Consider the following 24,603-nt stretch of genomic DNA (forward strand, 5'->3'; position numbering starts at 1 on the left):
TTATACATAACCACTGATGTCCGTCTTGTGTCTTGTGCTTTTTTACTTATTTCATTTAACATTTATCAAGGAATCATTAAATAAGGCTGAAAAATATTTTACAACAGCGTTCTGTAAAAAATAGCGCAACTTGTGGAACACAAACGGTTAACAGATTTACCCCCTGCAATGAATCCCGCCTCTGTAACTCACCTCTCTAAAATGATTGGCCTTTGCCTTTTTTGAGTCCCGCCTCTCTAACCCACATCGCTGTTTGATTGGCTTTGTCTTTCTCGCTAATGTGTTGCGGTTGGAGGCTGCAGCTATATTCCGTTGTATGAAACAATACGCAACGTGATTATGCAGCTACCGGTATGTGAGTAAGAAAGTATTCTTATAACAACAGTTTTATGCACAAAATACGGGGAATGTTGTCCCCAGCAATGTCAAATAAATTATGTCCCCACCAATGTCAAAAATCAAACTTACGCCATTGGGTATAACCAGTATGTTTTAGATTAATAATTCTATACATTCTATATAATATTCTGTTCTTCTGCTTATGAATGGTTTCTCTTTGTGTAAATGCCAGTGATATAAATTGTAAGCAGTCCACGCGACGCGAGAAAGTATCGCGGGACTTGGCGAGAGAACTGGGCTGTGGTGTGATGCTGCGCTCTCGGGTTTCACACAAGGTGGATGGAGCAGGTGCTCTCTGCTTACCGCTGCTAGGCGACCAGCGCGCTCAGTGACCCGATTCAGGTTTGCGCTCTAACGAGCCTGCCTTTATCATCAGCTCGCTGCTAAACGCGGCGAACAGTTCCAGACGCATAGTGTTGATAGACTGTACCTGCCAGACGAGACAGAAGATGTCTGGTTCGGGGAATCGAGTGATGCTGGTGTTCGGAGTGGCGGTGCTGCTTGCGGTGTCTGCGCTGAACGGTAACGCTTGTTTATTATCTATGTAAATGTCTTGTGGCTGCCAGGTTACGTGTTCTGTTTTTGCTCACGGTGTCCTTATGATGATGATGATGACGACCTTTTCGGTCAAGACGCCAGATAATTTTTTGTCATACCTTCTTTCATGTTTGTGAAATGTACAGTACAAATGTGACTCAATATAACTCAAGAGCTATTTTAATGGGAAAGAAAAACATTATAAGCATAGATTTTATCACAAAATGGTTAGGTTTCAGATCGTTTACAGCTCCATATTAACTGAATGGAATAAGACACAGACTGTTACACACGGGATTGACCTATGCGTTATCTCCATACGTCACATGGGCTTTAGAATACATCCTTATCCCAAAGCCTGCACTGAATATAAAGTGTTTGTTGAAAATGAAAATGATGTTAAGCTGAGATAAGTACTTGTGCACAGGCTCCCTGCAGCACCGAAAATAGCAGCTCGATCTGCTGCATGTTGCTATTTATAGAGAGGCGCTGCAGCAGTTGAGCATCCTCCTAGTGGTCCTCCTGGTGGTCCTCTTACAGCCTCCGTAGTGGATCATAAAGAAATACCGTCAGCACTTCGGACTTGTTAAACGATTTGCAAATTAACGAGCGATTGCACTACCCATTTAATTAGTAATGTGTCTCTAGATGACGAGGCATCTGGTGTTAAACTTGATGAATGTGTTCAGGTGGCCCTTTTAGGCCCTTTTTTTCACTGCTCTACTGCAGTACTGTGAGAATATAACTTATACAAAAATTCTGTAGGATTATTGTGTAAAAAGGATGTATTATATATCTTTTGCTTCTTAGACTACAAAATACAAACCAATTAAGATGTTTGCAGAATTTCTGTTGACCTCATTTATAACCTAATGTCATCTAACATTTTCAGTGATATCAGGTTGCAACACCTGAATAGATTGTCAGTAAATTCACCAAGATAGTATTTTCTTCCATCTTTTCACACACAGTTAAGCACAAATGCATCAACCTATTTATTTGAACAAGGTTTTCTTTCCCACCATGAAGGCAACAGAATTCTTTAGAACAAGGTTCAGAATTCTGTTCCTTTCAAGCTGAATCCACTCATGTGTATCTATCTATTAAACCTACTACATGCAAACCCTTCCAACACAAACAGCAACCTGACCTCCTTACTCTCCAGACCTCATACGATTTCCCAACTCAAAAAGGTTATTTTCAGGACATTTGTGCAAATGATTCAATGCAATTTGTTGAAAACAAGTTTATTAAAGTTTTGTGAACATATTCTTGGTTGAAAACAACCTAGCCTGGGTAAATGTTGGACAGAAAACCTGCTGTATTATTTAAGTGATGTATTGCATAATTTGTCCACTGTGTGCTGGTTTATCTTCTGCTGTTACCACTACTGGTAATAATAATAGTCATTTAAAGTAGTCAGTAAATCATCATGTTGATCATAGTTTAGCATATTAGTGCTTATTCATGCCCAGCAATGATGCCAAATGGCCAGACTGAATGGTCTCATTAAATTTAGATTTCAGTGCAGGGAAATAAAATGTGTAAGTAAGAACCCAGGTTCTGGGTAAAACCCTGCATTTGGTTCGGACTGTCAACTCAGGTCTTGGGTAATATTAAATTAGGGAATTAACCAAGCAAAATTATACAGTAGGCTCACCATAATGTTTGTGCGTAAAACATGGCCCAGTGTGCAGATATACTAATCAGATTTTTAGCAGCAAGGTGTATGATCTTTACCTTTATATAAATACCAAGCATATATTTTTTTAATCAATTACATATTCACTTTGGTTCTTTTACAAGGTAACTTTGTAAAAAATGTGAGAAAAGAGAAAAAGGTACAGAGCTGCTAAATGTCATGTGGAAATTCAATGAATATGTAAATGGGAATCATCCCCATCCCTACCCACTCTTTCCCTTGTAAAGTAAGTAAGGAGTGTAGATCACACCCTGAACTACAACACTCTTCAGTAAGTATTGCAGAGTTTAGGGGGAAGACAGGGAGGTGGTGAGAGAAGAACCTTTATTAATTGAAAAAAGTGAGATGGGAATGTACATCATGTTAACTAGGGGAAAGGTAGAGCTCCCAAAACTAGTTATTGCAATATAGGAATATAGGGTTTTCCAAATGCAACAAAACCTTAACAGTCTTATCTCTCAATTAACTTCATTATACACATATGATAAAATTATATGGCTTTAATATCTTTAGAGCTGCAGCGTCCTCTGAGGGTCTTAATGTATCATCAACAACAGCTCCTTGAAGTGTGCTGAAAGTTAACCTTCTGAAGTTAACTCCCTTTCCTCATATGCTGCTGATTGCTGGCTCTTTCTTGATACCTGTTTAATTTAGCCAGTTAAATGTGCACTAATCCCTATTCTTTTAACAAATTATGCACATAAATGTTTGTTGCCTTAGGAGTAGTAATTATTTTACTATGAGTTTTACTATTTTACTATGAATATTGAGTAGCTAAATAGGGTGGTGGGTTTGTGTGGAAAGTGTGTAACTCCCTTCTTCCCCTGATGATGAGTCTTACCTGCTCTGTTGCTGTAGGGTGCTACTATGGAAACAGAGGTCATCTTTCAGAGCACACCCACACACAAGAGTAGGTAGATGTCTCAATGAAACATGGAACATCAGAGCAGTCTAGAAGCAGAAGCATTATTCAGTGACATCATGATTCATCCATGGACTTGAATTTGAAGGGCCTTATATTTCTAAATACAAATTGTTGTTTAATTTTAAAAACACAATTGTCCTCCTTATGTCCTGGCAATGTTTCCCAATTCTCCCAAGTCATCCATCTTAATAGATAATCTTAAAGGTCCTGCGTCACAGAAACTTTGTCTCTACTGTGATATTGTGGTCCAAGTGATGCACTTTTTCCAGCAGGGCAATTAAGCAAACAACAAATGTGCATCAGCACAACATATCAAACTAATGCCATTATTTGTTATCTACTTTTGTGTGCCAAACCTGTAGCTTTCATCATGTATGCTTCATCAATGGAACATCCTAGACCTAGAAAATTGAGTTCTGTAGACATTGTTGAACCCCTGAATATATCATCCCCTGTAAATCTCACAGTTCCAGAGATTTCATAATCCACAAGCTGGTGGTTAGAAAAATGTAAAGAAGATATCAGATGCTTAGCCTCAGGGAGTGTCTGACAATTAATGAGCTGGACATGCAATTCACTTCAGAGGGTTCTGGGATTTTTGAATGTAGTGACTGTAAAGAGAAATGCGAATCCATCATTTAACTTGATATACTGAAGCGAAGTTGCATCACATTTTATGTTTGTTGCATTACTGATGAAGATACAGCATCCTCATAAAGTTAATGGACAGAGAACAAAAGTGAGGGAAACTAAATCACTTTTTTGCGTTAACACATATTTAGGTAATAAGACAATAAATCAATAATAAGAAAATAAAAATTAGCATAATCTTATAAATGGATACCATAAAAATGATATTTTTGTGGGTTTTTTTAACTTGACCTGTTTTTTGTATAGCACTTTTAACAATGGACATTGTCTCAAAGCAGCTTTACAGAACATAAACATAAAACAAAAAGTTAATATAAAGAAAAAAATCAAGATTAATATTGGATATATTTAAATGTCTTTGTATTTATCCCCAATGAGCAATCCTGAGGTGACTGTTCTGACTGTACAATGCAATTAACCAAAAGATTAATAACACAAAAGGAGATGGTGTTAATTAGGTGGAGAGGACTGTCCACTTTGGACTATCTGGTTACACTATGGCTTACAAGAAGAGGCTACATGCTTATCAGGAGCTCAGCTTCCTTTGCATCTGTAGTTTATACTTTAAAGATCCACATTTGTTTCTAAATGTGTATACAGATTTGTTTTTAAAAAGTTAATTTAATGCTACAGTACAGTTGACCATAACTTGGATGATTTTGTTACAGTCTGATTGCACTTATCACATTCTTTTGTTACTATTGTTTAAGGGTTGCATGTTGATCGCTTGTTATCCTTGTTGTATAGGGTTTGTTTACATGAAATAATCGTTGCTTTTTCTTTACATTTATTTACATTTTCCCAGAATGTTCTATACGTATAATAGCCACATAAATGAGCTCAGCTAACTACAAACTAGTTAATATTGTGCTTACTGCATGTAGCCCCTAAACTTAAAATCATTTTGTTCACAATCTCCTAATTTTAAGTGAAGTAACATAACATGATTCACAGACCTATGGCTTGAGCACTGTCACTTGGTGGTGATGACTGTAACCATGGTGTTTGGGCTGTTTTGCTATAATCACAGAATTTGCTCTTGAAGATGTGAGAAAAAAAAAAATGTTTTTCACGTTTTTTGGGAAGTAGTGGTCAGATAAATGTCACATACAAAGAAATTACACATTTATGAACATTGGAGCATTGGAGTGGAAACAGTGTGGTGCTTGTGATACCATGGTCATTCATTAATTATCAGTAAGTGCTTTATTCTGGTCAGGGATTCTGTGGTTTCAATTAATAATTTATACCTGGGAAATAGAAGCAAATTAGTTCATTAGATAATACAAAACAAAAATAATTCTTGCCGGTGAAAGGAGAGTTAGTGAGACTTTCTGTGGTTGTCTGGGATACATTACATACAGTAGTCTCAGATTGTTGACACCTGATCACACCAATATCTGTCCCTTCGCCCCAAACTGTTGCCACGATGTTGGAAGCACACAGTTGTATAGGATTCTGATGTAGCATTGTAGTTTCATTTCAGTGGAGCTAAAGGATTAATCCCTGTTTAGAATGACAATACTTCTGTGCAAAGCTTAGTACATAAAAACATGGTTTGCAAAGTTGGAGTGGAAGAGCTAAAGTGTCCTACACAGAGTGCTAACCTCAACCTTAGTGAACACCTTTGGGAATGCTGACTGTGCCCCAGTCCTCCTCCCCCAACGTCAGTGCCTGACCTCATTAATACTGCATAATCAGACACAACCATGTTCCAAAATTTAGTCCAAAGCCTTTCCAGATGAATGAGATTTTTGGAAAAAGATGTTCAATAAATCACATATGAATTTGATGGTCTAGCATGCCTGATTACAAAAAACAGAGAAGGTACATTAGACATTACTTTGAACACATAAAATAACCCAAAGATTTTCCTTGTTACATATATTTTATTAACATTGTGTGGATATTTCTCACACATGCATTTAAAATATTTTTTGCAAAATAGCTGCAAAAATGAGTCAACAGGGCTATATAAATACAAATAAAGTTATAACTGACTTTCTTTTGTCTTACATTTGTTTTCAGAGCCAACAATCAATGCTTCAGACCACATCATCCTAACAGATTACCATGGGCCATCAATCACACTCCAGTGTAACCTGACTTCCTCCCCATTCATTCAAGATAAGAGCTATTGGATGAAGAATGGAGAAGAGATCCAAGGGACCCAGACAGAGCTGAGGGCCACTGAGTACACGTAGGCAGTGCATACTATAAATTATGTATTATTTACTATAAATAATGGTAACATGTTTATCAATCGGCAAATTATCATACTAAATATAATATAAGTCCCTACATTAATTTATTCATTGCACTCTATTAGATTCCCACCTTGTTATCTTTTGCTAAAATGTTTGATCTTGATTACCTCTCTACCTCAGAGAGCATGAAGCTAGGATGGAATACCTATTAGTGTCAGCCAGGACAAGATGTGAGGCTTTTCTACTACAATTCATACATAGAAAAATACAATTAAGTAAATATAATTGGCTCTTAAAATAATTACTTATGCTAAAAAGAGCAATATATCTGTTTTATTTGTTTTTTTAGTCAACTGCTTAGATTTTCTAATTAGAAACACTGCTGATCCTTACCTAAAGTACTCCTGGATTCATATTTTAAAATATCGATTTATAAGGTTACAATAATCTATCATAACCTGGTGCACAAAGCAAGAATGTTTATAGCTAAAATCATGGAATTAATATTCTATCTTTCACAGCAGTTCACATTAGCACAGCTTTACACTTTTTTGGCTCTCTAATATTTGGAAACTCTGACACAACCAACATTTTTTAACCATAACCCTAACCCAAGAAATGGTTTAAATGCTGCATTGATTTACACACATGCTGGGAATAAAAAATAGTTTACATCAGCTGCACACAAAGCCATTGGTTTCATGTTAAAACATGTTTTATACAGTCAACTGACAAATGTAAGTAAAATTGTGCTGGCTTTGTGCTCTGTGGGGCGCTTTTCTCTAGCATAGAGTGGAACTTTTTGTCTATTAGAGGGAACATCACTGAAATCAATTCTCACTGTTTCCCTTTATCATAAAACAAAATATATTTTTTTTATCCACAGGACTTAAGGGCTCAATGAAAGGTTAAACGAGAAAGAAAAAATAAATCAGTATTTAGGTGGCAGTAGAAGGGGCTAGTGAGAACATTTTTGCTTTTGCATATAACCTTTAATAATTGTATAATTTGTGTCACACATTTCAGGGTTTTTTTTATTTGAATTTCCTTGTATTTGAAAAATATAAATAATGTCACAGAATGCAGCAACTGTTCCAAACATTGTGTTGAAACACCAGCTTACAGAGCTGACAGTAGTGCTCTAATGCCATTAACTAAACTATTTCTTATATACAGTATCCCTAAACCAAGGGCAGATGATGCTGGAGAGTATATGTGTGTGTACACATTTGATGACGGTCCACCTGCAAATGCCACAATTGAAGTGAAAGGTAGGATTATCCCAAGTTAAAAAGATTAAGGTTGCTTGTTTTTACAGTTTTAGACAGGTTTCTAGCTAACATCTGTCTTTTCAAAGACATTAGCAGACAAATTCTAGTTTCTCTCTGTATGGTTTCTCCAAGGATACAAATAGCGTTATTAATAATTAAAAATTGTATTACACTTTACTGTTTTTTATAGAGGTCTCTTTTCAAATAGGCCATTCTGTGTCAATGCATTGCAACCTGGCACCTAAATATATTTAGGGCTATTAATCACCCTAATCACATGTTTTTTGGCTCTGTATGGCTTACAGGAAACAGTCAGCAACAGAAGCTGAAAATCATGTGGTTCAGTCAATAAAGGACATGAAAGTCATGAAACACGGAGTTAAAATGGAGTCCAGGATGAATTCCCATGACTGTTAGCTCTCTCTCTTTGTCTCCTGCAATTTTCTTGATTCCTTCAGATACTGCAGAAGTAATGATTTGTTCCATAAGATGCCACTTTTTCTGACACTATAGAATAGATTTAGGTATGGAAATGGAGTCTCTCTCTCTTTGGTTATATTTTGTTCTGCAGAACCTATATTGTGGCTTCTCTAAGGGTTTGGTGATCAAATACTCCCTTTCCTCATATGAACAGAACTTAGACCTTCATTGTATACCACAATGTATAATAATACATAATTATATTATAATTATTGGTGAGGATTTCTTTTGGAATTTTGGTGAGTAACACCCTTGTCTCTCTTCTGACAAATTCTTTCAGCTGAAAGCCTGCTCTTACTCTGAATGCGGCACTAGGATGAATGTGTAATGCTTTTTATATAGAAAAACACATATAGAGGATTCCAGGAAGTCTGCAGTATACCATTGCTCACATAGAGGATGTAGTAAAGGTTGAACAAACTGCACAGTCATACATTATATTTTTTAATTTTCTGTAACGTTTATTCTGGATAAATTTTGGCTGGTGGCCTTGACATTGTTGGTATTTACATTTGTACTTCATTACAAAGCTAAATTAAATGACATGGGTAAAATATTTCATACTATGGAAATGTCAAAAATAGGTGGTTGTGCAGACATTTATTAAAATAAGGATTTTGTGTAGACTACAAAAAAAGGTTTTATGTCCTTTTATGTCCTTTTTTCTCCCATAGCTGTTCCAGACATCACTGGACACAAGCGCAGTGAGAATAAGAATGAGGGAGAAAGCGCTGTCCTATACTGCAAGTCTGTGGGCTACCCTAATCCTGTCTGGATTTGGCGCAAGCTAGATAATGGTGTCCCCAGTGTATGTTTTACTGTTATTCCAGCATATTACCTCTGTTTATTTCAAACTTATAATGGCGTTCTCTCTTGATTTGTTCAGAATTATAATGGCTTAACTTCTGGAAAGAGTTGTGAGCTGAAAACTCACTGCAATATTGAATTACACCAAACAAGAGCTAGTCTATTACAGTACATCTTGGATATTGTGGTAATGACAGTAAAGACCAGCTACATGGTGTCAGCTGAATTGAAAAAAAAGGGCCTCAAATCTATGCAGCACATTGTTTTTTTAATTATGTTATTATCATTGTACAAACAATACATTTCTGTAGCTTCAATTTGGCACAATATTTTTTTTTACTGTTCTTTAAATTCTACCAAGCAGCAATAAATGTCCATTGCTGCTACTCTGTTGAATGTGAGGAATGCATTTTCCATTAGACATTAGGCTAACTAGACTTTAATTAGAACATCAACATCTGCAATGCATCTTATTGCATTCACAATAGAGTATTTCCGCTGCCCTTCTACCTGGTGTATTGCTTAAGCTGCTGAGATTGGATTTTGAAAGAAATGTTTGTTACTGATAAACACAATGGCAGTTTTTAGTACATTTCAGCACCGGTGTGTTACACGACTAGGGAAGAGCCTTAGTTACACATATGTAAAAGAAATATGAGGACAGGCTTTGATTTTAAGAGAGTTCCACTAAGAGAAAATAGCAAAATAGTTCAAATTCATAATTGCTGACTAAACCTGGTAACTTCCTCTTGAATCACATTCTTCTTAATCATCCTTGTAAATCACCTTGCAGGAGATTGACAACACCTCCCGCCGATTTTTCATTAGCAGCAAGGACAACTACACAGAGCTGTCAATCATTAACTTGGACATCAATTCTGATCCTGGAGAATACGAGTGCAACGCCACTAATAGTGTTGGCACCTCTGTCATGACCTCAGTGCTTCGTGTGCGGAGTCACCTGGCTCCCCTCTGGCCCTTCCTGGGTGTCGTTGCTGAAGTCCTCATTTTAGTCCTCATCATTGTCATCTATGAGAAAAAAAAGAAGCCTGAAGACGTTCTAGATGGTGAGTGAATATGTGAATATGTGAAACCAGGATTAGAATCATGAAACCATTATTTGTACATTATGTTGAACTGATGTAAATTTGGATAAAAATTTTGGATAAAAATAAAATTGTTCCAGATATATAAATGTTTCTATAACCAACTTACTTTAAAGTATCCTCTGTGGAACCTTTACTGCTATACTATCACACTAATTATCACTTAATAATTTAGATAAAGGAGGACCAGCCCACACCCACACAAACACACACAATAAAATAGAGGTCAGTGAAGTGGATTTAATCCAGTAGAACAAATGTCAACATTAAATTATTGATAATGCTGAGGTCTAACCTATAGACAGAGGTCCATTTACACCTTAGCTTACTAAATATTTTAGACTTTGTGACACCGATGGGCCTGAATGGATTTACAGGGGTCTTGCTGCACACTAGGGTGTGTTGTTGGATAGTGGCATCTGGTGGCTAAAAGTCATGTTTTGTTTGAAATAATATTTTATAATATGAAGTTGTAGTTATTTTCATACTATAACACACCTTTCTCTCCCCGATTTGCATAACCTAAAACACTGGGTGGTAAGTGAGAGAACCTGCATGGTGTTAAAGTTTGCTGTCCTTCCAGACATTTTCCACTATACTACATTATGTTTTGCCACTTTAATCCACTGGTCTGCTGCTAGACTCTTTATTTGAAATGAAATCTTCCTTGTTTATGTTTTGAATTTAAACTGATATCATGGAAAATTTCATTTACTTGCTTACATGGTCAAATGTTATATTTATGTTGACATGAGCATGATATTGCTACATGCTACATTAGGCTATCATCATTTAAGCTAAGTGTAAGAAAGCCAAAGAAAATCATTTACACAAACTATTGATGTGGCAAAAATGACATTACTATCATACCTTTAAAAGCATTGTTTGAATGATGTAAAAACAGTGTTTGTTTTTTTGTCTTTTAATGTGAATATGATATTTCAGTTTCACTAACATTATTAACCATCCTGAAGATATAATCACTGACATTGTGCATGATGGAGTTTAGTGCATTAGATCATATCTGACACGATATAATGCCTTTAAATCTGTCATAGTTTGTGCTTGTAAATTTTGATAAAAAACAAGTTGCCAAAGCTCCTTGTCTAACTATTTTAATGTTCTATTTCCTAATCTGCTCAAGATGATGAATCAGCTGGGCCAATGTAAGTATCAGACCATCCATTTGCTCTCATATACCATTAACTAGTGTTATTACCTATCACACCTCAGAAACAATTTTTATATAACCCAAGGTCCGATGTCTTCCTTTATTTTAAGTATGAAATTCCATATAAGGCATTATAAATAAAAAAATACTATATAAATAAAAATCTAAGCTTCTGTCCAAATCAACTCCATATCTCACAAACTATCTTTAGTTTAAAGTCTTATTTTGATTTATTATGATTATTGTGATATAGTTTTAAAATATAGAATTAAGAGAGTATAAATAAAGTATGTTTTAAAATATACAGAAAACCAGGTTATGTTTGACATGGAACTTTGTGACTATGATTCTTATTTAATGTATGAGCCTAATTAAAGTTGATATCCTTTAAAATTTTTAAGACAATTTCAGTACAACTTAGTAACAGCTTTGTAATACAGTAATATTATTGTGCTGGTGAATGCTGAACGATGCTTATGTTGTTTCCCAGGAAAACAAATTCAACTAACAATCACAAAGACAAAAACCTACGTCAAAGGAATACAAATTAAACCACTAGTACAGTAAGTGAACTATTCCCACTTTATACTTATAAAGATAAAGTTATTTACAAATATTAAAACTAATAGAAAAGGTTCTAACATCCTTAATGCCTGCTGTTGATGTTGGTGAAAAATGCTGAGATTATCTTTGTGACCCTCTATTTTCTGCTCTTTTTTTTTGTTTGTTTTGTTTAGATGAAGACATTCATATCATGACCATTTGAACGTAACATAAAGAAGCTCATTGTTTAAGATATTGGACATTGCAAATATTGGTGTTAAGAAAGTATTTGTGAAATTAAATATAAATGACAACTCAAGGCATGCCTTATGAATGTGTTGGTAAGTGGATGTATGATGAGAAATATTACTAATAACAGTGTAAATATTATGAATATTTTATTGCATGATCGTGTTGCTGTCAATATTTTTCTTTTATTCCCAATGCCTTTTCTTTTTCATGTCAAAGAAATTGAAAATGTATTGCATGCAATATTAACCTGCTGTCTAAGAGGTTTTGTTTGTGTATTTCATAGTGGCACAAACCATAGATAATATTTATATTTCAGTCAAATCACCTTTGTGTTGTAAACCAATCAACAACCATATATGTAGTTTAACATGTTTTTGTACAGTTTATTATTTCACGGCATATCTGTAGGTAAAATGGTTATCATTTTATTATATAACTTTATTTAAGTCATTAATGTTTTTAACAATGGTTTTAATAATGGATAAGGGCTTGACAATGTCCCATAATTTTTACGTATATAGTTCATGAATTAATTTATGTATGCATCATGCCACTGGAGATATCCATAATTATCTAAATGTTATCCATTCTAATGCACTAAGTGGTCGGGTGAATTCTGAACTGGTCATTTTCTAATGATAAACCTTATCTATGACTCAGCTTTTTACATATGCATACTATACAGCATGGCTTTTATTCTATGCAATATATTTATCTATATATACATAAGCATTTTTTACTATTGGCTTTTGCTTGTGTGTTTAATATAATAGGTTTAATATAATAATTTTGCCATTGATAGCTAGGTGCACTGTTCAGACTAAGAACGAGCTTTGGAAATACCCAGCTTCACACATCACCATTAAATCAAGAGAAAGAGCTCCATGTCAGTGTAAAGGCCCAACTCTACAGAAAAAAGAAGCTCAGACAAAGTGGATGTCATATAGTAGATAATATTCCATATCATTTTTAACAATTAAACATTCTAATATTATCTGTCGGTGTCTGTTGTTTTTTCTCTCTTAAGCTATTCATGAAATGCATTGATTATATGCAGACTTTATTAAGAAGTGCCTTTAGACTTTATTTATTCCTGATTGCCTTTTCCTCATGGTTTGTCATATATGATGTGCTATAATCTTAGAAACGTATAATAAACTGTGTAGGTTTTTTAAGCTGATTCAGAGTTCAGGAATGTATAGCGTACTAAATCCTTTTAAGGGCTAAGGGTACAGACTAAAATTAAAGCCCCCTTTAGCTCAACGAAATAATAAATAGTGAGGCATGTCTTCAGTAGTAAACTACAGAATCTACAGTATAGCCTTTCATTACTATACACCCTCATCTGTGGCGGCCAGCCGTAGGTCAATCACTCCTCAGCTACTGTCCCATAGCCAATTGAATAGATTATTTATTTATTTATTTATTAAGATAAATAATCATTAAAAAAAAGACATTCATTTATTTATTAAGATAAATGATTATTTTTAAAGTTGTATTTACAATAATGATATTAATAATGGTATTAGAGCTACACATTATTCTCATAACATGACTCACCTCTCTGCCAGTGGCCCTTTGTTAACACTGCTAGGTTTCTGGAATTGGCTCTATCCCCACATTCTCAGGGGCTGCGGATTTGATTTTGTCACCCTTGTCCTGCAATGACCTTACATTCTCAATATACGACATCCTCAGAAATTCTTTTTACCATATCTCCGGAAAGGAAGGTCATAGAGAGCCGTGGCTGGTACCGTTAGATCAACTATAAAAAATATTGCAGAAACTAGTGTCCCCAGGTATGTAATTCTGGTCAAAGACTATACCTACAGTGCCCTCAGAAATGTTATTTTGATCTTAGCGTGTCCCCAGGTATGTTATTCTGACGTTAGAGCTTACCTAGTGTGTCCGTAGGTATGGTAGGGTTAGGTTTTTGAACAGACAATGACTCCCCTGAATTAGGATTTTAGGATTGAGGCCTAAATATAATTAAATTTTACTTTACATTTGGGAATTGAGGTCAAGTTTAGTACTCCTATTTTGAGATCGGGGTTATAGTTTTGTTTTATTTATTGAGTACTGGATGTCTAACCTTGCGTATTAGTGTGATGTTACATTTAAAAGTAATTTAGGCTGAATGCTGTCTATTATTACCAATAATTTTAGTCCGTTATGTTTAACATGTATAAAAGCTGACGCTTACTTCTTTGCCAGTACCACAAGGTTTCAGAGCCACTCTGACAGAGTATGACGCACCGCGGGGTGGGTGGAGGCCGACACAGGTGGGTGGGTAACCCCCAACGCAGGCCAACAAGCTTCTACTGGGCGGACTCCGAGAGATCACACTGTCAGAAGGAAAGCGTAACTCCCTACCAGTTGAGATTTTGTAGTGGAAGCCCAATCCAAGTCATTAAAAGGCCTGAGTAACACGTGGAGGGTGGGGTAACGGTGACCCCTACTGACCGAAATTATGAACAGCTAATTTTGCTCTACATCTCATAAACTGTCATTTACAAAAAAACGGTTTGTCTCTATCGTTTTTAGTTTTAAAGTTATTAAATAAAGATGTATAAAAATCACTATTCCCATGATTCAAAGGGTTAGGATAGAAAAACAGAGATTTCTAAATTATTGAGTAGATACTCTTTTAGGCACTGGCACACTGTTTTCTTCATTTAGACTCCAAGAGCTGAGGAAGGAGGTGGTTGTTCTTAAAAAAAGGGTTGGGGGAAAAAAAACGTAGTTCTGGGAAGGACTCAGAAACCAGATTGTGCACGGGCCTGTCACTCGGGCCTCATTCTCGGCCACCACCATCACAGCGAATGAAAAAACATCACTTATTTAGAATTAGGAGCTTAAAACATTCTTTACGCTAGGGTAAAATCCCTTTATGAGCCCTAATACCCAAAATAGGGTTTTAATTAAAACTAGGGTTCGGGATTTAGGGTTCGAGGTCGGTCTAAATTAGGGTTCCGACCTCAGACCACGCCTAAGGTTATGTTTAGTGCTAAAAGTTAGGTTTAGGGTTCAAAAAATTAGGGTTATGAACACTTTAAATCTCTGGTTATGTTTAGGGTTGGGAATTAGGTTTAGGATTCTAAAAATTAGGGTTCGGGCTAAAGGTTATGTTTTAGGATTAGTTTTCAGGTTTTAAACATTAGGGCTAGATACACAATTATGTTTAGGATTAAAAAATGGAGATGGTTTTTAGAAAAAATGGAAACCTGTGGTTATGTTTAGGGTTCAGGAATGGAAAACTCACTAAATGCTATTTAGGGTTAGGGTTAGGGTTAGGTTTTTGAAATTAGACAATAACTCCCCCCATCACAGGGTCTTAACCTGCGCGGTTGTATAGGGAGACAAGGGAAAGGCACTGGCTGGCGCATGTTATTGCACAGCTATCGCTCTGTCAGACCTTTGATTTGTTGAGTAACAAGGAGGTGAGCCACTGGATTGAGTGGGCCAGTCTCCAAGTTTTAATGTTTTTTAGAGACCAAGTGTGTTAACTCTTGCATTTATTTATTTAATTAATTTATTTATTATTTTTTAAAAAATGTATTAAAAGAATTCATTTTAGAATTATTAGCCTACTTAAAGAGTTTAAGGTTATTAAAAACAAACATTTTATGAATTTTAGGACACATCATCAGCAGTGCTCCTCAGATTCATCGGGCGTTTCGGCCTTTGATCACTGTACACCCTCCTCTGAGGCGGCCAGCCACAGGTCGATCAAGCCTTGGCTTGTGTCCCATGTCCAATCAGAAGTTGACTATTGCTAAAGCTAAGTAACTACTATGTATTGATGGCATTATTGAACTATTAACCTATTTAACCTATTTTATCTATGTATTTATTTATTTATATCATCTATCATTTACTCCTAAAAAATGAGAGCGGACGTGAAGGAGAACAGAGTTAGTTTAGGCATGAAAGAGGCGTTTTAGAGTGCGTTTAGATGTGAAATAGATTTTTTTGGGGTGAGATAAAGGTTAAGTTTTAGCTAGGGTTAGGGTTAGGGGTTAGGTATAAGGGGATAAATGCGAAAGTGCACCCCCCGACTGGGTGGGGTGCACTTCGTTTCTATAAATCCTAGGAGGCTGAAATTTGGTATATATAATAATTAGGGGGCGGGGAGTCGATTGCACATGGTTTCAGCCACCACCAGTCGAGATACGGTATTGCACATTATTTTCCTATGGTCCTTTACAAAATTGACATCTCTATATAAACTATTTCGAGGTCGCCGGACACGATGGTGGTTTTTTTTGAGTCGATCGGAGTTTGTCGTTTTTCAGAATGGCTTCTCAAAATTTGTCACAAGAGACCTAGGGTTAGGGTTAGGTTAGGGGAAAAGACCGTGGTTCCGGGAGTGACCCAGAGCCAACGTTGTGCACGGGCCTGCCACTCGGGCCTCGTTTTCGGCCACCACCGTCACGGCGAACGAAAAAACACCGCCTATTTATAGTTACGAGCTTAAAGCGCTCTTCTAGAGTTGGAGGTCGGTCTGAATTAGGGTTCCGACCTCAGACGACGCCTAAGGTTATGTTTAGGGCTAAAAGTTAGGTTTACGGTTCGAAAAATTAGGGTTACGAACGCGCTTTAAATCTCTGGTTATGTTTAGGGCTGGGAATTAGGTTTAGGGCTAACGGTTAAGTTTTAGGGTTAGGCTTAGGGCTCTAAACCCTAGGGCTAGAAACACGGTTATGTTTAGGGCTGAGAGTTAGGTGTAGGGTTCTAAAAATTAGGGTTAAGTTAGGGTTAGGGTTAGGGTTAGGTTTTTTGAAAGTATACAATGACTCCCCCCATCACAGGGTCTTAACCTGCGCGGTTTGAATAGGGAGACAAGGGAAAGGCACAGGCCGATGCATGTTATTGCACAGCTATCGCTCTGTCAGAACTTTGTTTTGGTTGAGACCCCACTGGGTTTTTGAGATAACAAGGGAGGTGAGCCACCGGAATGAGTGGGTCAATCTCCAATGTCAGCAAGTTTTAAGGTTTTTAGTTCAGGTATGTTTACATTTATTTATTTATTTTTTATTCATTTATTTAAATTATTTATTTAATTAAAAACAAACATTTTATGAATTTTAGGACACATCAGCAGTGCACCTCAGATTCACCGGGCGTTTCGGCCTTTGATCACTGTACACCCTCCTCTGAGGCGGCCAGCCACAGGTCGATCAAGCCTTGGCTTGTGTCCCATGTCCAATCAGAAGTTGACTAATGCTAAAGCTAAGTAACTCCTCCGTATTGGTGGAGTCAATGAACTATTTTGCCTATTAACCTATTTTATCTATGTATTTATTCATTTATTTATTTATTCATACCATCTATCATTTAGTCCTAAAAGATGAGAGCGGACGTGAAGGAGAGCAGAGTGAGTTTAGGCGTGAAAATGGTTAAGCTTTAGCTACCAGCAATACACTATCTTTCCCTATCTTATTTTAGTTTCTCCTATTTATTGTTATAATTGTAGACAGTAATAGTGGCAAAATTACAGCGCCAAGATTACTTGAGTAGTGTTTCTATCCAACTGTTCGCCAGACTATTTTCTAAGAAACTTAAAACCTTAGGAAGGTAATCTGGTGTGAGTGCAGTTAGGTGCATGATGGACTGTCGTGTGGTTGGTGCTAGCCACCGTTAGGGTTAGGGTTGGGGTTTAGGGTTGAGGTTAGGGTCAGGGGTTGGGGATGAGGGTTAGGGTTGGGGATTAGGGTTGGGTTTTAGGATTAGGAGTTGGGGTTTAGGGTTACTGTTAGGGCTGGGGTTGGGGTTAGGAGTTGGGATTAGGGTTGGGGTTAGGGTTGGGGTTTAGGGTTGGGGTTAGGGATTAGGGTTAGGGGTTGGGATTAGGATTAGGGTTGGGTTAGGGTTAGGGTTAGGGTTAGGGTTAGGGTTAGGTTAGGGGAAAAAAAGGCCGTGCTTCTGGGAGTGACCCAGAAACAACGTTGTGCACGGGCCTGCCACTCGGGCCTCGTTTTCGGCCACCACCATCACGGCGAACGAAAAAACATCGCCTGTCTAAAGTTATGAGCTTAAAGCGCTCTTCTAGAGTTGGAGGTCGGCCTAAATTAGGGTTCCGACCTCAGACGACGCCTAAGGTTATGTTTAGGGCTAAAAGTTAGGTTTACGGTTCGAAAAATTAGGGTTACGAACGCACTTTAAATCTCTGGTTATGTTTAGGGCTGGGAATTAGGTTTAGGGTTCTAAGAATTAGGTTTAGGGCTAACGGTTAAGTTTTAGGGTTAGGTTTAGGGCTCCCAACACAAGGGCTAGAAAAATGGTTATGTTTAGGGCTCCAACCACGAGAGCTAGATAAATGGTTATGTTTAGGGCTTAGAAATGGAAACCTGCGGTTATGTTTTAGGGTTCAGGAATGGAGAGCGCACCAAATGCTATTTAGGGCTAAGGGTACAGACTAAATTAAAGCCCTCTTTAGCCCGGCGACATCCTAAATAGTGAGACACGTCATCAGTAGTAAACCATAGAATCACAGGGTGTTTCAGCCTTTCATTACTATACACCCTCATCCATGGCGGCTAGCCGTAGGGCGATCACTCCTCGGCTCGTGTCCCATAGCCAATTGGATAAACAATTTATTCATTTATTTATTTATTAAGATAAAAGATAATTATTTAAAAGAACAAATTATTTATTTATTTACTTATTAGGATGAAGATCATTTTTTTAAGAAAATGATCCTCTTGATTTATTTATTCATTAAAGTAAATGATTACATTTAGAGTCCTATTTAGTAAAATGATTGCTTTAAAGTCCTATTTACAATAATAAGATATTATAGCAGCATGATAATAGAATAAATAATTTATTTATTTAAATATTAAGATAAAACATTTTTTTAAGGAAAATAATCCTATTAATTGACTGAGTGAGATAAATGTCTAAATTTAAAGTCCTATTTACCACTATGGTGTTAAAGCTGCACATTACTATCATACCTGAACCGTAGTACAATAAACATTTTCAACACGTTTACACAAGGTGAAGACAGGTAGAAGACCTAGGGTTAGGGTTAGGGTTAGGGTTAGGGTTAGGTTAGGGGAAAAAAGGCCGTGCTTCTGGGAGTGACCCAGAAACAACGTTGTGCACGGGCCTGCCACTCGGGCCTCGTTTTCGGCCACCACCATCACGGCGAACGAAAAAACATCGCCTGTCTAAAGTTATGAGCTTAAAGCGCTCTTCTAGAGTTGGAGGTCGGCCTAAATTAGGGTTCCGACCTCAGACGACGCCTAAGGTTATGTTTAGGGCTAAAAGTTAGGTTTACGGTTCGAAAAATTAGGGTTACGAACGCACTTTAAATCTCTGGTTATGTTTAGGGCTGGGAATTAGGTTTAGGGTTCTAAGAATTAGGTTTAGGGCTAACGGTTAAGTTTTAGGGTTAGGTTTAGGGCTCCCAACACAAGGGCTAGAAAAATGGTTATGTTTAGGGCTCCAACCACGAGAGCTAGATAAATGGTTATGTTTAGGGCTTAGGGTTAGGGTTAGGGTTAGGGTTAGGGTTAGGGTTAGGGTTAGGGTTTGGGTTAGGGTTAGGGTTAGGGTTAGGGTTAGGGTTAGGTTAGGGGAAAAGGCCGTGGCTCCGGGAGTGACCCGGAACCAACGTTGTGCACGGGCCTGCCACTCGGGCCTCGTTTTCGGCCACCACCGTCACGGCGAACGAAAAAACATCGCCTATTTAGAGTTACGAGCTTAAAGCGCTCTTCTAGAGTTGGAGGTCGGTCTAAATTAGGGTTCCGACCTCAGACGACGCCTACGGTTATGTTTAGGGCTAAAAGTTAGGTTTACGGTTCGAAAGATTAGGGTTACGAACGCGCTTTAAATCTCCGGTTATGTTTAGGGCTGGGAATTAGGTTTAGGGCTAACGGTTAAGTTTTAGGGTTAGGCTTAGGGCTCTGAACCCTAGGGCTAGAAACACGGTTATGTTTAGGGCTGAGAATTAGGTTTAGGGTTCTAAGAATCAGGTTTAGGGCTCCAACCACGAGAGCTAGATACATGGTTATGTTTAGGGCTTAGAAATGGAAACCTGCGGTTATGTTTTAGGGTTCAGGAATGGAGAACGCATTAAATGCTATTTAGGGCTAAGGGTACAGACTAAATTAAAGCCCTCTTTAGCCCGACGACATCCTAAATAGTGAGACACGTCATCAGTAGTAAACCACAGAATCACAGGGTGTTTCAGCCTTTCATTACTATACACCCTCCTCCATGGCGGCTAGCCGTAGGGCGATCACTCCTCGGCTCATGTCCCATAGCCAATTGGATAAGCAATTTATTTAATTTTTTTATTAAGATAAAAGATAATTATTTAAGAGAATAAATTATTTATTTATTTACTTATTAGGATGAAGATCATTTTTTAAGAAAATGATCCTCATGATTTATTTATTCATTAAGGTAAATGATTACATTTAGAGTCCTATTTAGTAAAGTGATTGCTTTAAGGTCCTATTTACAATAATACTATGTTAGAGCAGCATAATAGTAGAATAAATAATTTATTTATTTACATATTAAGATAAAACAATCCTATTAATTCACTAAGTGAGATAAATGTCTAAATTTAAAAGTCCTATTTACCACTATAGTGTTAAAGCTGCACATGACTATCATCATACCTGAACCGTCACACCATAAACATTTTCAACACATTTAAACAAGGTGAATACAGGTAGAAGACCATGACTCACCTCTCTGCCAGTGGCCCTTTTTGTTAACACCGCCAGGTTTCCGGGACCACACGGGCAGAGTGCTGTGCCCCGCGAAGCATATGTTGAGCCCACAGATCCCAGCGGATGACCCCGGATCAGGTCAACAAGCTTCTACTGGGTAGCCCTCTAGGAAAAATCTCTCAAAATGACAGTATAATTCCCAGCCAAGTTAAGCTTTTTCAATGGGAGGCCAGTCCAGATCCTTAATCAGCCCAATTTCCTCACTGAGGGTGAATTTTCACTTTATATTGTAGTTTATACATTTTATCATGGCTAACACGTCGCCACAAACGCTTTCTCTCTATCTTTTGTCGTTTTGGAGTTATTAGTTAAAATGTACTCCAAAACTGACTTTATGGGCGGGGTTATGTAAATTATGGGTCTAAAACCTCTTAACCGCCACTCAAGTGGTTGGAATTGGGTCAAAGCCCATCTAAAGTTGAATTCAACGGGATTTTAGATCGCTGCTAAGGTAAGAGTTTAATGATTTAAATTAAAATAGCTAATAAACGCCTCTAATTTAAAGTTCAGGCCAAAGTTTCAGGTCTAAACATTTTTTTAGCAGGATGGAGCATAGTTACGATCTCACCCTTATTATATAAGTGTAATCCGTGATTATTTACCTATTTAGAAGATTAATTAAGTTATTGTAAATTAAAGTAATTTTAGGCCTAATAACCTACGACGCCTATTTCTTCACTTGAATCTGTCTTCATGCCTGAGCTTTAACGCTCTGAACGGGGTAAGATTGGACCGGCGGGTGACTATCTTAGGGTCACACAAGGCCAGCGGAGCTCCATAAAGGGTTAACCGAGGCAAGCATCGGCCGGGTGCTTGAGGCACGCAACCAGAGCCTAAGCTAACGATCGCCTTTCGCCTGCAGGGTGGGCAAGTCCTCTGAGGGTGGCATGAAATCCTGGGTCATTCTTGGCCTTTCTCCTCGGTATCCTGCGTCGAGGGCGGCGGACCCCTACGCTAGATTCGGGCTAATCCCAAACCGTGCTCCGGAAGCGTAACCCATAACCCTTAACGCCGTAATGCGCTTACGCCCCGGGTCCCTCCCATATCTCTCGCGCTTGAGTCTCTGCGCCTCTCTGATCACCCGTATCGTGCCGACCGATCGCTACAGCACGTGCTCATGAATAAGCAGCGGAACTGTCGCCCCCAACTAATAGGGTGCCTCGGTGGGTGTCTATATCAAGACATTAGGTTTTGTTTATTTTATTGAGGTTAACAGTCAAAGTTTCTTAACCTCTGCCCACCGGGATCACGCGTCACGTGGAGATGGCGTCCAACAAGGTGTCCGAGGGCGGCACTGGCTGGGTTAGGTTAGGGGAAAAGGCCGTGGCTCCGGGAGTGACCCGGAACCAACGTTGTGCACGGGCCTGCCACTCGGGCCTCGTTTTCGGCCACCACCGTCACGGCGAACGAAAAAACATCGCCTATTTAGAGTTACGAGCTTAAAGCGCTCTTCTAGAGTTGGAGGTCGGTCTAAATTAGGGTTCCGACCTCAGACGACGCCTACGGTTATGTTTAGGGCTAAAAGTTAGGTTTACGGTTCGAAAGATTAGGGTTACGAACGCGCTTTAAATCTCCGGTTATGTTTAGGGCTGGGAATTAGGTTTAGGGCTAACGGTTAAGTTTTAGGGTTAGGCTTAGGGCTCTGAACCCTAGGGCTAGAAACACGGTTATGTTTAGGGCTGAGAATTAGGTTTAGGGTTCTAAGAATCAGGTTTAGGGCTCCAACCACGAGAGCTAGATACATGGTTATGTTTAGGGCTTAGAAATGGAAACCTGCGGTTATGTTTTAGGGTTCAGGAATGGAGAACGCATTAAATGCTATTTAGGGCTAAGGGTACAGACTAAATTAAAGCCCTCTTTAGCCCGACGACATCCTAAATAGTGAGACACGTCATCAGTAGTAAACCACAGAATCACAGGGTGTTTCAGCCTTTCATTACTATACACCCTCCTCCATGGCGGCTAGCCGTAGGGTTAGGGTTAGGGTTAGGGTTAGGGTTAAAATAAAGGATGTTTAATAAAGGGAATGTATCCCTTTTAGGTGCACGGGCCTAAAGAAACCTGGATGGGGACAGTAAACAAAAAAGAAGAAGAAGAAAAAAGGAAAAAAAGAATGTATGAAGATTGTAAAAAGCATAAATCCAGGTAGGTTTGATTAATGTATTGATTTATTTATTTATTTATTTATTTATAAATTTATTTATTTTCTGCATTGTAGGTCTCCAGGAACTCCCCGTGGATGGAATAAACTGTCTAATATACATGGATGGCGGTAAGTATGGAAGAGGATCCTATAAAGGTAAGTATTAAAAAGTAATGATTTTTTTGAAGAATAAATAAGCCAGAGGAAAGAGAGAGAAGAGGGGATAGTGCAGTAGAGGAGAGGGGAGGGGGGGGGGGAAGGAAAGAGACACAAGAAAGGTAAAGGTTGGGTTTAGGGATAGGAAAAAGTGTAGGGGTAGGTCAAGGTTAGGGTAAGGATTTGGGGTAGGAGAATGGGGTAAGGGAAAAGGGGCGGAGGTTAGGGTTAGGTGTTAGGTTGGGGTCAGGGTTAGGGTTAGGTATGGGAGAGGTGTTGGGTTAAGGTTAGGTATGGGATAGGTGTTGGGTTAAGGTTAGGTATGGGATAGGGGTTGGGTTAGGGATGGGAGAGGTGTTGGGTTAAGGTTAGAATAGGAGTAGAGGTAAGGGAATGGAGTGAAGATAAGGATAAAGGTTATGATTAGGAGATAACAAAATAGGAACAATGAAAATAAATAAAGAGAGAGTCAAGTATATGGAGTATTAAGTGCTAAAAGGTAAGGGTTAGGGTTAGGGTTAGGGTTAGGGTTAGGGTAGGGTTAGGGTTAGGGTTAGGTTAGGGTTAGGGTTAGGGTTAGGGTTAGGGGAAAAGACCGTGGCTCCGGGAGTGAACCAGAACCAACGTTGTGCACGGGCCTGCCACTCGGGCCTCGTTTTCGGCCACCACCGTCACGACGAACGAAAAAAACATCGCCTATTTAGAGTTACGAGCTTAAAGCGCTCTTCTAGAGTTGGAGGTCGGTCTAAATTAGGGTTCCGACCTCAGACGACGCCTAAGGTTATGTTTAGGGCTAAAAGTTAGGTTTACGGTTCGAAAAATTAGGGTTACGAACGCGCTTTAAATCTCCGGTTATGTTTAGGGCTGGGAATTAGGTTTAGGGCTAACGGTTAAGTTTTAGGGTTAGGCTTAGGGCTCTGAACCCTAGGGCTAGAAACACGGTTATGTTTAGGGCTGAGAGTTAGGTGTAGGGTTCTAAAAATTAGGGTTAAGTTTAGGGTTAGGTTTTAGGGTTAGGTTTAGGGCTCCAACCACCAGAGCTAGATACATGGTTATGTTTAGGGCTTAGAAATGGAAACCTGCGGTTATGTTTTAGGGTTCAGGAATGGAGAACGCACTAAATGCTATTTAGGGCTAAGGGTACAGACTAAATTAAAGCCCTCTTTAGCCCGACGACATCCTAAATAGTGAGACACGTCATCAGTAGTAAACCATAGAGTCACAGGGTGTTTCAGCCTTTCATTACTATACACCCTCATCCATGGCGGCCAGCCGTAGGGCGATCACTCCTCGGCTCGTGTCCCATAGCCAATTGGATAAACTATTTATTTATTTATTTACTAAGATAAAAGATAATTATTTAAGAGAACAAATTATTTATTTATTCACTTATTAGGATGAAGATCATTTTTTAAGAAAATAATCTTCTTGATTTGTTTATTCATTAAGATAAATGATTACATTTAGAGTCCTATTTAGTAAACTGATTGCTTTAAAGTCCTA

General features: G+C 38.1%; 1 protein-coding gene across 3 annotated transcripts; it reads left to right on the forward strand.

Annotated features, from left to right (window-relative positions):
- The first annotated feature begins 288 nt into the window (after nucleotides 1–288).
- On the forward strand, nucleotides 289–13,045 carry nptna (neuroplastin a). 3 transcript variants are annotated; one of them, XR_009649466.1, is made up of 10 exons: nucleotides 289–351; nucleotides 572–921; nucleotides 6,243–6,414; nucleotides 7,598–7,692; nucleotides 8,847–8,980; nucleotides 9,773–10,046; nucleotides 11,230–11,251; nucleotides 11,747–11,819; nucleotides 11,994–12,140; nucleotides 12,854–13,045. XR_009649466.1 is itself a non-coding variant. In XM_060886846.1 (9 exons), the coding sequence occupies exons 2-8, from the start codon at nucleotides 849–851 to the stop codon at nucleotides 11,805–11,807; spliced, it is 831 nt and encodes a 276-aa protein (XP_060742829.1). In that variant the 5' UTR covers nucleotides 289–351; nucleotides 572–848; the 3' UTR covers nucleotides 11,808–11,819; nucleotides 11,994–13,045. The 3 variants fall into 3 exon arrangements, 2 of the variants coding, with proteins under 2 accessions (XP_060742829.1, XP_060742830.1); XM_060886846.1 differs by having other exon boundaries at nucleotides 11,994–13,045; XM_060886847.1 differs by having other exon boundaries at nucleotides 322–355; nucleotides 11,994–13,045.
- Nucleotides 13,046–24,603: the final 11,558 nt, after the last annotated feature.

The sequence above is a fragment of the Tachysurus vachellii genome, chromosome 14 (assembly GCF_030014155.1).
Source record: "Tachysurus vachellii isolate PV-2020 chromosome 14, HZAU_Pvac_v1, whole genome shotgun sequence".
Lineage (NCBI taxonomy): Eukaryota > Metazoa > Chordata > Actinopteri > Siluriformes > Bagridae > Tachysurus > Tachysurus vachellii.

Coding starts and splice junctions, on each gene's coding strand:
- nptna (XM_060886846.1), top strand. CDS start 849: ATGTCTGGTTCGGGGAATCGAGTGATGCTGGTGTTCGGAGTGGCGGTG. Junction 922..6,242: donor TGCGGTGTCTGCGCTGAACG/GTAACGCTTGTT, acceptor ATTTGTTTTCAG/AGCCAACAATCAATGCTTCA. Junction 10,047..11,229: donor GCCTGAAGACGTTCTAGATG/GTGAGTGAATAT, acceptor AATCTGCTCAAG/ATGATGAATCAGCTGGGCCA.